Source organism: Engraulis encrasicolus, chromosome 17 (genome assembly GCF_034702125.1).
Source record: "Engraulis encrasicolus isolate BLACKSEA-1 chromosome 17, IST_EnEncr_1.0, whole genome shotgun sequence".
Lineage (NCBI taxonomy): Eukaryota > Metazoa > Chordata > Actinopteri > Clupeiformes > Engraulidae > Engraulis > Engraulis encrasicolus.
Genome location: NC_085873.1, coordinates 4,412,435 through 4,426,573, shown reverse-complemented (window position 1 = coordinate 4,426,573; position 14,139 = coordinate 4,412,435). Strand labels below are relative to the sequence as shown.

The 14,139-nt window shown below is 42.5% G+C and overlaps 1 protein-coding gene across 1 annotated transcript; it reads left to right on the top strand.

Annotated features, from left to right (window-relative positions):
• The first annotated feature begins 437 nt into the window (after window positions 1-437).
• tbcc (tubulin folding cofactor C) lies at window positions 438-2,195 on the top strand. The gene has a single exon (XM_063221599.1). The coding sequence runs from the start codon at window positions 541-543 to the stop codon at window positions 1,705-1,707; it is 1,167 nt and encodes a 388-aa protein (XP_063077669.1). The 5' UTR covers window positions 438-540; the 3' UTR covers window positions 1,708-2,195.
• Window positions 2,196-14,139: the final 11,944 nt, after the last annotated feature.

Below are 14,139 nucleotides of genomic sequence, written 5' to 3'. Positions count from 1 at the left end.
CGACCACACCTAGTTAGTTACCTTCAGGGAGCCTCTGAAATCTCTGGGGGATTTCACTATGGTTTCAACTTGGCCCATTGGTAAAGTGAGAAAGGAGGAAGTGTCTTTTACTTTACTTAATTTTAATTACCAAAACATTCAATGGGAGGTGGATCAACAGATATTCATGTAGATGTTAGAATACGTGTCCAGCATCATTTTATTGATTATGCTTGTTGGGTATGTAGCTGTACAGCATGTGTGCAGTCTCGTCTGTTTTGCTGTGGTGTTTTGTGTATTGTGAACGTACTGGGAGACGCAGTTTGCACTGTCAAAGCCATACAGGCTTTAAAAGCCTGTCCATCAGGGAATGGACATACCCATCTGGGTCACATTCTGAAACATTGACGCACGTTGGTTTTTATTAAGTGGTCGGGTGAATAAAGGAAGCTTCCAGTAAAACGCCTACTGTCCGAGGGCACTGACAGGGCGCGCGCGCGAATCGCGAGTTTCTTTATCAAATCTATAACCGGATGTTTTGTATCCATCCCACCAATAAAAATGTGGTATATTCAAGCTGTTCGTCCCATGAACCAATTAGAAATCGTTTTGTTGTATTGCTACTCGTTATACTTCCTGCTGTGGCCATTTACGATATATCACAACGCAACGATGTCTCTTGATGTGAACGCCGGTCTCTGTGTAGACAAAAACGACTTAAATCCAAATGAAACACTAAAGATACCCGACAGACTTTTGAAAAGGGACCAGGCACGATTGGAAGAGGTGGAAAGACGGAAAGACATCAAGGAAAGCTCGTCAGTTGCCGAGGAAAACAGTGGCTTTTTCTTAACAACGTTCAACACGGAGAGGGAATCCATCGAAGTACTGCTATCCACTTGTAACGGGGCAAATCGTGAGGATGCGTCAAAGGTTTTGGAAGAGGCTACCATCAAAACACAACAGTTGCAAAAGTTTCTCAACGACAGCATGGTGTTCTTGACCCCTTTCAATCTGAGACAGGCTCAGGCAGCCTTGCAAGCCCTCCAGACATCTCTGTCTGAACAACGAGATGCAGTTCTGCCCAAAAAGAAGTTTGCCTTCAAATCTCGCAACGTCAAAAGCAAAACGACGGTATCCCCATCCTCATCCGTTACTGAGATTCCCAAAGCGGACAAGGATAGGGACACAGTCGTCGATACAGCTCCGATACAGTGTGCTTTTTCCAGCGCCGAGTCGCAGGTTTTGATCAAGACCGCTGTCGAGATTCAGCAGCGGGACGTGCTTCTGTCCCACCTGACGAACTGTAAGGTTCGGCTCCTCGGCTCGCCTAGCACTCTGCATATCAAACATGTTCGTGATTGTGAGATTTTGTGCGGGCCAGTGTCGAGCTCGGTGTTTGTGGATCAGTGTAGCGGCAGCACGCTCGCCTTTCCTTGCCAGCAGCTGCGCACCCACAACACTAAGGACACCCGAATCTATCTTCACGTCACTAGTCGCGCCATCATCGAGGACTGTCAAGGTGTCAGTTTTGCCCCCTTCACATGGACATACTCTAACCTTGATGCGGATTTCGCTGTGTCCGGGCTTGACAGGAATAGAAACAACTGGGATCAAGTGGATGATTTTAACTGGCTTGCAGCTGGCACCCCGTCCCCAAATTGGACGGTCATTCCGGAAAATGACAGGAAAACCAGCTGGGATGAGCTGCTTCCAGCTTCTGCTTAGATCTTCCTCTCTGTGGTGGCTGTTTCATCCTTAATGTGGTGAACCAGGGGTGAAATAAATGAATTTAAACTATACGCTTGCACACCACAGATCTAAAACAAATTGCATGACTTATTCGGGTGTCGCTTAGGAGAACACTTGTCAAATGGCATAGTGTGGTTGTAGCCTACATGTTTTCTATTAAATAGCAGACCTTAGGCCTACTTTTTCAAATATGGGTTTTGGGCAGCATTAAATGCACCTGCGTGCACCTGCCTACTTTCACCCCAGGGGAAAACACTCTGTTTTGCCCATTCAGCTTCTGCTTAGATATTCCTCTTTATGGTGACTGTTTCACCCTTAATGTGGGGAAACGCACTGTTTTGTCAATTCCCTTCATCCACAACCCGCCTTATATTGAATATGCACTTTGCACTGTCTAATTTTGTCCAATGATTTATGTCGCAAGGGAGTGCATATGGAAAATAAATTAAAGAAATGTATCTGTATTCCATCTTTTCTTATCTACACATTGAAAACACTGACTGAATCAAACGGTGTGTGAACATGTTTATTACCAAGTCTATTTATCATCAGGTAGGCTACCATAAACGCACAGGCTAGATATGGCTGCAGCTGCAGCCCCCCACATTCAGGGGCCCCTGTTTGCCCAAAAGTTTAAAAATCCAGAATTGTGACAAGATGCAATATTGAACAATGAATCTGTAATGTTGTACAGTTTTAAATCTTGGTAATAAGCGTACTCTCTCCATAGCTGACAGACATGATATCCTTAATTCCTAGCTTGTATTTATAACACTATGTTATTTCGTCAAGAAATGTCCCTTCCAGGGAGGCCCGCAACAACCTTTAGCCTATGGCCATGGGCCATCTTAATCTGGCCCTGTTTATCAAAGAAGGAATTTGTCTTAACACAGCCAACATTACAGTTCACAGCAACCCCCATTGTATGGGAACCTTTTGAACAATATTTCAATAAACACAAAGCACATTTCCCAAATTTGCATATCCTCCGTGTAATACATCATGTGTTGAATTTATAACAGAAAATCCAGATGAACCGTGAAGCTGAATTACATGTTTTTGTGAAATTAGCGTGGTGCATAAATGAGTACACCTAGACCAGGGGTGGGGAACATTTTTTATTTGATGGGCCACTTCAAATTCCTCCAAGGGTCATAAATGTCCTCCAAGGGCCGTACTATGAACACAAACACTGGCTGTGTCTCAAATGACACACTTTTGTCAGTGCACTGACAGTCAGTACACAGTGCACACAGTGCACTGAGGTCTTAAGTGCATAGTGTTGTGGAAAAATGTGAGCACTATGCACTGTGCCCTCACTGGAAGTGACGGCTGAGCATGACATTAGCTCACCAAAATATGAGTTGGCTACTGTTTACAATGCACAGCGTCTGGTGCTTGTATTTCCATGTCCTTCACCCCAAAGGACAACAATCACACATACAATACTTTGGTTGGCATGAAAAGGTTGGTGTCCCATCAACATTACTTACAGAATTAGGAGAGTGTTGACCAAACTCTTCTACTGAACTGAATGCCACATTTCCTCCGTGTCATTATCAACATGGCCGCCGTTTAGTGCGTGCAGTGTCCATCATTCAAGCACTGCATTTTTCCGCCATTGTTAGGGGATCATCCTGGCACTTTCAGTGCACTGGCTCAAGTGAAATTTTCAGCGTGAGCGCCCTAGGCACTGAAAAACAGTGCCCGAAGTGCACAAGTGCGGCATTTGAGACACATGGGCTGATCCCTTAACAATGGCTGAAAAATGCAGTGCTTGAATGATGGACACTGCACCAGAGAATCTCTAACAGGGAGAAGGTTCAGTCTGATTGGTTCCCATTGTAGCCAGTTAGCTTTGCATGCATACTGCAGTAACTATGGAGTGTCCACTAGTTGGCGAGCGTAGGTCAGTCCTTCATGTGGGAGAATGTATGGAATGGAAAGGGGAACCCATATGTTAAATACATTGCTACTGCGATTTCCAGTCACAAATATTATCAACAAAACATCCTGGTAAGCACTATGACTGTTGTTTAACAATAGGCTGTATTGACAAATCGTTCACCGCACTAAACGGCGGCCATGTTGACAATGACACAGAGGAAATGTGGCATTCAGTTCAGTAGAAGAGTTTGGTCAACAGTCTCCTAATTCTGTAAGTAATGTTGATGGGACACCAACCTTTTCATGTCAACCAAAGTATTGTATGTGTGATTGCTGTCCTCTGGGGTGAAGGAAATGGAAATACAAGCACCAGACGATGTGCATTGTAAACAGTAGCCAACTCATATTTTGGTGAGCTAATGCCATGCTCAGCCGTCACTTCCAGTGAGTGCACAGTGCATAGTGCTCAAATTTTTCCACGACACTATGCACTAAAGACCTCAGTGTACTGTGTGCACTGTGCACTGACTGTCAGTGCACTGACAAAAGTGCGTCATTTGAGACATAGCCCAGGATTTCCCCCTGCAATTCAGGCCTATATTGAAGGCAGCCATCTTTAAAACAGACCCCGTCTTCTCTAGTTCCTCTGAAATATATTTTAATTGTATTGCAAAGATTCTTAAATGTATTCAAAGATTCTTTGATTGAATATTTTTTTTGGTCTTTTTCGATTTTATTTGATAGGACAGTGTGAGAGGTGGGCAGGAAGCGAATTGGGAGAGAGACGGGGAGATGTCGGCAAAGGACCTGGGCCCGGAATCGAACCTGGGTCCGCCGTATGGCAGGCGAGTGCCCTATCGATTGGCCACAGCAGGGCCTTACTTTTTCAATTTAATCGTAAGCACCGCTTATCAATTCATTGTAAATCAATCCATTAGGTTAATCTTCTAACAATTAACGAATTAATCCATAATTTGCATCCCTATTTAGCAGCCTTAATATTTTTCCATGTTTCAACTATTACCTCTTTTGGAGACTGGATACTGGATAAAGAGGGCTCAACCTGTCTCTTCAGAATTCCCCTAGATGTTTGATGGAGTTCAGATGAGATAGACCAGACTAGACCACTGAATCCCTTTCAAACTTTCAGTAGTGACCTTAGATGTGTCTTTAGAGTCATTGTGTCCTTTCCATTATCCAAACACCCGTCCTCCCATGTGCTTGTGGCCTGATTGTGACATTGCCAGACCGTGTTGGGCAAGGTACTCAAAAACTGTAGTGCATTACTGCTTACATGTTACTGTCTTTTCAAAATAATCCCTTACATTACAATATTGTATTTTATATTTAAAATGTAAGGCATTACCCTACTTTTGCATTAGACTACTTTAGTTTCACTTGCCAAAATAAGTAAATATGGATCTTGCCAATTTACAGTGTAAATCAAACGCATGAGTCATGACTCTTTCACCTCCCATCCTGGAGGTGTTTTGGCAGCATGGAGACTAGAAAGTAGCAGGTTCAGGAATAGGTTATTTCTGGCCCACCACACTGAACACCATTTAAATCCAGGTTACAGTAAACTGTATTGTAACTTGGGTTACTTGCATTGTAACTAGTAGGCCTATATTAAAACTTTTTTTCCCTGTAATGCCTTACATTGCTACGTTACAGCTGAAAGTAATGCACTTTTGTAATGAGTTACTCTCAACACAGTCGCCAGACATCATTGATGATAGAAGCTTAATTCAATATTTCGCAAGAGCAAAATTCAAAGGTTATTTTCTCATTCATGTGCAATCGGGATATTAAATAGGGGAAAGTCTCCCAAAAGTTGATGTGCCCTAGGCTGACAACAAGAACACAAGCACAACAAGAGGGCGGAAGTTTGTATAATGGAATGGGCCCACTGTCATGTTGGAAAAGATAATGCATGATAACCAAGTGCACACAGTGATGAAGGTAGCATCTTCATTGTCGGTAGTGCAATACATCGGTGCATTCATGATACAGTATATAGGCCGCCCATATATACTATCAATAAACTGCTGCTCTGAAACACTACTCTCCACACCATGTTTCACTGTATCACCATTTTCTTCATATTCTTCATCTTTCCATATTGCAATACAGTTTTGAAGCCATCCGTTTCAAACATATTGATCTTGGCCTCTCGCTACTCCAGAGTCCAGTCAATGTTTTTCTGTGTGGGATGGTTACATTTGTTTAGTGGACTGAAAAGGTCAAGTGTGACAGTGCAATTTTGTGTGTGTGTGTGTGTGTGTGTGTGTGTGTGTGTGTGTGTGTGTGTGTGTGTGTGTGTGTGTGTGTGTGTGTGTGTGTGTGTGTGTGTGTGTGTGTGTGAGAGACAGAATAGGACATGAACCATACTGAAAACAAGTTCAACACAGCTACCCTTTGGTGTGTACTGATAAGTTTGGTGGTGAGTTTAAATTACCATGCCCTTCACAGTCTGCCTGCTAGATTCAGAACGACACACCAAGTATATACACAGTGCAGACATACGGAGTTCAGAATGGAGAGGTCCGAGTGCATGAGGGTATTTCTCCTGCTGGTTTTCATCTCTGCTGTCCACCTCAGCCCTAATCCTTTTCGCATATTCGGGACTAAAGGAAAATCCGCTGAATTTGAATATGGAGACTATACAGAGGTCCATGACTGGTTGCTGTACAGGATTGCTGAAGATGGAGATCGCCTTCTACTCAACTGCTCACTGCCGGACCGCCCACAACCAGACAGCTACAACATCACCTGCCCAGACTCGGACTCAGGCTCGGGATTTAAATTAAACAACCTCGACATGTCCCATAGTGGAAATTACAGGGAGGAGTGGAGGGTCAGAGGACAAAGTACCCCAGTAGGAAGCACCGTCTACCATTTTACTGTCTGTGCTGAAGGTAATGTGGACTGGTCTGCGACGGAGTCTGATCCTGTATATGTTAGGGATGGCAGTGCTGTGATTTGTGAGTATGATTCTGATCTTGGCAGTGGCAGCAGTCTGCAGCTGTATGAAGTTGATAATAATGACAGATCATCTTGGACTCTGGTCTTGGACACCAGCTCCTCTCTGGAGCCCCTCGTGCCATTCCAGAGAGCAAGGCTGCAGGTGCACCCCAACAGCTCTGTCACACTGTCAGAGACTATGTGGAAGAAATGGGCTAGAGCCAAACCACATTTCTGTACAATGTGGAGAGGGGGTCAATGTCAACGGGCTAAATGGCAGATGGTCATACCTGTTCTCCAAGTTATTGCTACCCATGAGAAGGAGAGTGTTACTCTTCCTTGCCGTGTAAAACAGGAGGACATCTACTGGTCTACACCGAGTGGAGATGTCAGAATCAGCAGCAATCCTCAGACCCGCCCACAGGAAGTGATGTACATGCTGAACGACAGCCAATCTGGAGCCTATTCCCTCAACATTCCCTCTGTGTCCAGTCAACATGCGGGGATGTACAGGTGTGAAAATTCTGATTTTGTCATGGATGTAATGTTCCTCTCAGTGTGTGTTGAGTCCCCCCCTGTGAATGTGATGTTCTCTCGTGGTGAAAGTGTCCGTATGGATGCGTATGTAAAGGACTGGTTCAAAAATTGGTTCAGGGTCCAGTGGTTCCGTCAGAAAGGGCTACAGCCACAAACTCTGTTCATTGAGTATATTGTCAAATCACGTGATTACTTCCTCGACGGGAATGATGTGCGTATGCCTGAGGATCTGAGGGACAGAGTGACTGAGTTGAACTCCAGCACGTCTCTGAACATCTCCAACCTCACAGCAGAGAACAGTGGGGTGTACTCATGGAGAGTCATAGAACATGATGACTATCGCCCTCATCGTCCCTTTGTTTGTCATGAGGGGAGCATCAGCCTTGTGGAAAAGGCTTAAGAGGACGTCTGAATTGAAGACACCTCTCTCATGTGTTTGTAGTCCACATTGTGTCGCTGTGTTGCGGGCCTATGTTGTTTCCGTAAAGCTACTGTATGTGATGTTGTTTAGTGCCATCTAGACTGAGTGGGGCTGCCACCTGTATGATTCTCTGGACATTTGACAATAAAAACACAATGCTTCCATTTTCCATTTCAAAATACTATGTTTCCATTTCAAAATTCCTTTATTGCAGAGCCTGCATTGCAAAGGTAATTAATTACTGTAATGCATTATTTTTTGCTTTAACACAGTAATGTAAGACAAAAAACCTCCTTAATGGGAGGTGACAGAGTTGTGACTCATGAGCTTGATTTACACTGTAAATTGGCAAATTCCTTCTTTAGTTAGTTTTTTTATTTGAACAAGAGTAAACTGAAATAAAAGGGAACTAATAGTTCACTAAAAGTTGACTTAAGTAATGCAACATAGTGTAATGCCTTATTTTGAATATAGTAATCTTGTAATGTAATGAATGTAATGAAAATACAGTCATATATAATCAGTAATGCATTACAGTTTTTGCGTAACTTGCCCAAAACTGATAGGCAGAGCCTTAATCGGTTATAGCCTCTAGCAGGCTCTTTGCCGAAAGCATGCCCGTCGACGGGCCCATCTGTAATTATTAGCCTCAATGGTTTCAAATCTTACATTATCATACACTTAAACCTGTATTTGGAAGAGGAGGTGGTGGTTTGTGTGTGCCTGCATGTGTGTGTGTATGTATTGTACCTAAAACTTCAAAACGTCCTGTTCTTTCAAGACATTTCACTGTTGTGAAAGACAGTATGATCTTGCACTTAAATAGGCCTATAACCAACTGACATAAAGGAGCAAATAATATGATAAACTATGATGTGTGTGGTATTAAACACAATGCATTTAAAGTCGGATTACATTTAGACGGATACATCTAGCAACTGTAAGTACTCGACCTGACTTTCAATATTGCCACAATTCTGCAGGGGGCTCCTGGCAGCTGGGGGCCCTCGGCTGCAGCCATAGCCTTTGCATTAATCCGGCCCTGGGTCTACAAAGACGTCAGTGAATGTTTGTCCAACCAGTTCAAGGGAGGCGGTATGCAGACCCTTGCAAAAAGTATCGAAGGGGATAATCGACTGCACGAGTTGCAGGGTCTGTCTGCAGTCGCATTGATCCTGCGATGTTTGACATCATGACACACGTCATGGAACAGGAGACCCTGTTCTGGAACCTTTTTGGATTTTCTGAATGTCTATGGACTGTAAGTGACTGTAAATCTGAAAATCAGTTTGGAACTTTTGTGCTTTTTCTCAGATGTTTATGGACAGAGTGACTATGGACAGAGAGTTTGCTTCTTTTGTCACTCACCTAAAAGTGCTGTGGTTTAATACAAATGGTGATAAATCCAATACCAGGACATATCAGGAAATAAAAGCTGACACTTTCTTTTGTTTCATACTCATCTTTTGGTCTCATACAAAATTGTCTTTAGGCAGCAAAAACAAGTACATTTGTCTGGTCGTTCCAAAACCTTTAGAGAGTACTGTACATATTAATCCATATTATTCAATATATCAATATAATTTATTTGAAGGTCCTATCCCCCAGGTACTAATTATCCAATATGCAAACAACTTCAACTTGTATTTTATGAAAGCACATCACAAAATTAAAACATTATTACCTCGCTTGACCTTCAAATTTGACCTTAAAGGTTAAGTTCCATGTTGGCAGCTGGGTGATTCTGAAACCTTAGTCCTCCATGCTGATAACTTCTGGCATGGTTGCCAACTTTTGACAAAAAGTGTCATCAAAAGGTTTTTTAGGGTCTTGAGTAGCACATCCAAAGCCACTTCTTGCAGGTGCCAGACAAAAGTGTCATATCAAATAGAACCATCTATCGGTTCTGAGTGTGAATTAAATAGTAGGCTATTCGAAAAATGGGGAGGCCTATTTGAGAAAGACATAGAATAGACAACAGGTTGACATTCAACATTCAACATATCAGGAAAAATAATAGTGATACAAATCTGGCCTAAGACATGAAATGGGGTGAGATCGGGTCGGGTGAAATGATATGTAGATTAAAGGAACAGTCGTCTTTGGTTAACAACGCAAAAAATTTAGTGAACACACAATTTTCAATATGTAGTAAATACCACACAAGGAATACATATTTACCATCCTGTCAAAGTCAAAGTATTTCCTATTATCTCTGTGTGTTTTTTTGTGGTCATATTCAGAGGTGACCAACGTAAGTGTAGAAGTAAAAAAAACAAAAAACAAAACTTACTTCACTGAGTAACTGGTCTACAGTTACTATAGAGCTGTGTACATGATTCTACACTGGCTGGATCAAATTTGGGGCCTTTCTTTTTAGGGTTTTAGATATTTTTTCAGTCTAGCATTTGGTACAATGGCATAGCTGGTGCAATATAATCCCTATGTAATATCATGTGGTAGTTGTACTTAATGTTGCACTTACTTTGGCCATATACAGTATATACGGAATATACTGTAGAATTTCTACAGCATATCCACATTTCCAAGTATGAGAACAATTGCAATTGCATTCAGTGGCATAAATATTCCAGAAGTCCCCTATACTAGAGGTAGCTGGTGACTGGAGTTGGTTGGCTTAGTGTGATGTCAATTAGTGTTGACCACAAATGTCAGTGTAGACATACTGGTCTATTGTGCCACGGCAACTAACATTCTCTGCTCTGATTGGCCGTAATGATATCTATCATAGTATGGAGAGAGGCTGTTTGAAACACCATTGACTTAATTGTTTAACCATTTTGAATGACGGACTTCATTTTATGCATTACTTTCACCTTTCAAAATGATACGTTAATGATACATTAAAATCAGTTTCTCTTTGTTTCTCATTTCACACATGCAGAAATAGCTTTAGCTTTATACTTTGTGCTCTTTTTATGCTTATTTTTTTTTTTACTTGTTATCCACATCCAGATATCGCATGAGAACAACAGCAATCCCATTCCCAGTGACACAAATGTAGAAGTGTCCTGCCTGGTTACCCAAGGCACCCAAGGTAGCAGGTCAGTGGAGTCACTGGGTTGGCTTAGCGTGATGTCAACCACTGACCACCAGTGACCACCAGCTGACATATGCTGGCGTAATATGTGCCATGGCAAATACACGTTCACTGCTCTGATTGGCCCCACTGGGTTGGCATAATGTGCAGAGACTACTTGAAACGCCATTGAATTAATCATTTTACCATTTTGAATGAAAGAAATAACTTTCAGCATTAAAATCAACAGTAACATCACATTCTCTTTGTTTTTAATTTTATACACACTGCAGTTTTTCACTATTCTGCCCCCTTTTTATGTTATGTTTAGATTGTCTAGATGCACGTGCATTTCTGAATACATGCATGCTATGAGACAACTGCAATCCTATTCCCAGTGACAGAAATGTAGAAGTACCCTCAGGGTTGCCAGATGTGTCTGATGAGTTCTAGTCGAAAGAATGCTCAAAAGCCGCCTGGAAGCATTAAATCCTACCCAATTTGAACAAAATTCTATTGAATGGCCGTAAATCTGCAGGGGAAAAAACGCCAAATAGCCTTATTTTTTACCCTTATATACCCGCAGACGGTCATCCTAAGCAGCCCAATTGGGCAGGAAACCTCTCAATCTGGCAACACTGAGTACCCTGCCTGTTTACTTGAGGCACCTGAGGTAGCAGGTCAGCGGAGTCACTGGATTGTCTTAGCACAGTGGTTCTCAACCTTTTTTGAACACCCCTTGACCTCATCTCATCATAAGCCTCCCAACGACCCCTTGACCTCATCATAAGCCTGCAAACTTGAAAGGCAAGGCACATGGCAACATATTTACAAATACCAACCAATTTTCGCCCACATAAAAGGCAAACATGGGGCTGCAAGTGTAATGTGTGAGTAGGCTAATATCACTTGTTGGAGCTGAAGGCACTGCCCTGCTGTGAGTGTAGAACTTCAGCGTTGTAGCTTGCTAGTAAAGTCATTAGCTTAATTTACTGTATCTACACAGATTCGACAACAGTGCAAGAGAAACATATTTAACAATGTTGACCTGCATTTTTACTCTCACAAACAGCCACCACAGTGATTTAGAACAAGGATTTGCAAATCCTTGGACCAATTTCGCACAAAGTGGAATGTTTTTATGGAGACACAGTTGAACTGTACATAATATAACTTCAGCGCTGTAGCTTGCAAGTACACTCAAAACTTAATTTCTTTACATAAGCGTGGGTAATGGGACAAAGCATGGGTAACATATTATAATTATGAATATTAAACTTCATTTTCATATATCATATATTGCCAACACAGAGAAGTCTAAAACAAAGAAGTAGTTGAGAGTCGTTGACAGTTGAGTTGCCAGTGGATCTCACAAGTCAACCACCATGCGCTTAGAGAAATTATTCCCTCAGTCTAACTAATGTCAGAGTATTAAAAACCACACCTTATTTGAATAGAAAATGTACAGGTGCAGTGTGTTATGGTACATACGGTACATACTGGAACACACATAGGCTGCTCCGACAGTGTCCGTACCACTGTGTCTCTGTGATTTGAAGAGACTGCTTGAATTGGCTCATTTAATTGCGGCTCATTAAATTGTGCACGACCACGGATGTGCACAGAAATTTTGAGGGGCAGTAATTCTGATCTGAGGTTGCAGGCCAGTAGAATTACAGGCTAATACAGTCAACCATTGTCAACCATCAGCTGTGCCGCTGTAGGCCTAGTGGTGTAGTGTGCTGTGGTAAATACTGTTAAGGGCTTGACATCAATTTTTGCTGTCCGTTTGATTGATCATAGCGTTGGCCAAGGCCGCGCGCAGAGGTAATTTGAACCATAACGACGTAACAGTTTGGTCACACCCAAAGCCGTCAGTTATATGAACCGAGCAATTCGAGACTTCATGTTTTAGTCTGGCTCACCAGGCTAGACATGCGTAGTGCACATGACAGAGTGACGGTTCCTCTGATTAGTTCAATTAAAAACCAATGCATAGAGTGAAAGGTCTACTTAATCCAAGTGAACTTCTCCAGGCTGATCATTAAATCATGTGCGGCAGAGCTTAATGCTGGGTTATGGACCCACAAGCAAGACCAGGCCCTGTCTACTAATTCCAATGCAGTGTGGTGAAAATAAATTTCAATAAATAAAATAAAAAAATAAAAACATGTATCAGCTCAATAGACATAGACATTACTACATTACACTTAGCTGATGCTTTTATCCAAAATGACGTACAGTTATTATTCTTTTAAGCATACCTACAGGATATTGGTTGAAGTCCCTTGTGCAATGTATTGCACAGCTTCTGACCGCACCACTTTGTTGCGCTTGAGATTAAATCAGATAAGGCAGGTGCGTGGAAGAGAGAGAGAGAGAGAGAGAGAGAGAAAGAGAGAGAGAGCGGGAGAGAAAGGAAACCACAAATTATAATAAAATACACAGTTCGAGCATGACCATAGCGTACTATTTAGCATGTACAGTAGCATTTCTCAATGCCCTCTATGATCGGTTTTCTTATGCATCAGATTTGCTAGGGTCCTTGCTGCCATCTGGCTGGTGGATGGAGTTCCAGCACTGCACCATCCTGCTTGACATCTTGCGGACACTAACTGGCCTTCCTTGAGGTCATGCCTCGTCAACGTGGACTGAGATCAAACCTCCGGATGGAAGCCTATTGTGGAGACACCTGTTAGGAGTATCCTTTTGTCAAAACAAGCATATTTTGGAAGGCCTTCATATGGGTCACTGTGGATGTAGTACCACCACAACATCTTGCATTGACATCTTGCGGACACTGCCTTGAGGTCATGCCCTGTCAAAGTGGACTGAGATTAATACTCCGGAGGGAGACTGTGGAGAGACCTGACAGGAGTATCCTTTTGTCAAAACAAGCATATTGTGGAAATCACTGTGTCATTGTGTCGGGTACAATGGGAAGTTCCTACAGTAACGTATGGTTTGTGCAAACTCAAAAAGAGCCATGTTTCAGATAACATTTGGTCCCACTAGTTGATTTTACTCTTTAGGGTAACAGTTTAACATTTTCAGAGTTAATGCTTAACAAAAATGTGTACATATTAAGAGCTGTAGAGTTGAAATTACACTGACCACCAGTGCTGCCAGATTACTTGGGATGAACGTCGGCGGGGAAAAATTGGCCATTTGGCGTTTTTTTTTTCCCAGCCGTTTTGGGCCCATAGAAGTCCATGTAATTTGTTGAATTTGGGCGGAATTTAGCACATTTTGGCGGTTTTTGAGAGCCTTTTGGGCGGGATTTGGTCAGACACATCTGGCAACACTGCAGACCACTTTGTACTGACTGTTGACTCCATTGTTAGGGAATAATGTGGCTCTCCACAGAGTGATAAATACTCTATTGCCTCTTTTCCACCGCCGGTTTTCTGGTAGGCCAACACCTCGAATAAGAGTAACTCGGCTGCCACTCTTTGCTTTTCGAATAGGCATGACACAGCTCAATCATAAAGTAAAAAGTGGCGGCCGAGTCGCGCTGTGTTGCGCTGGTAGGCCTACAAGAAAAACGGCAGTGGAAAAG

Excerpts from the sequence above, each read along its gene's own strand:
- tbcc (XM_063221599.1), top strand. The coding sequence starts at position 541 with ATGTGGTATATTCAAGCTGTTCGTCCCATGAACCAATTAGAAATCGTT.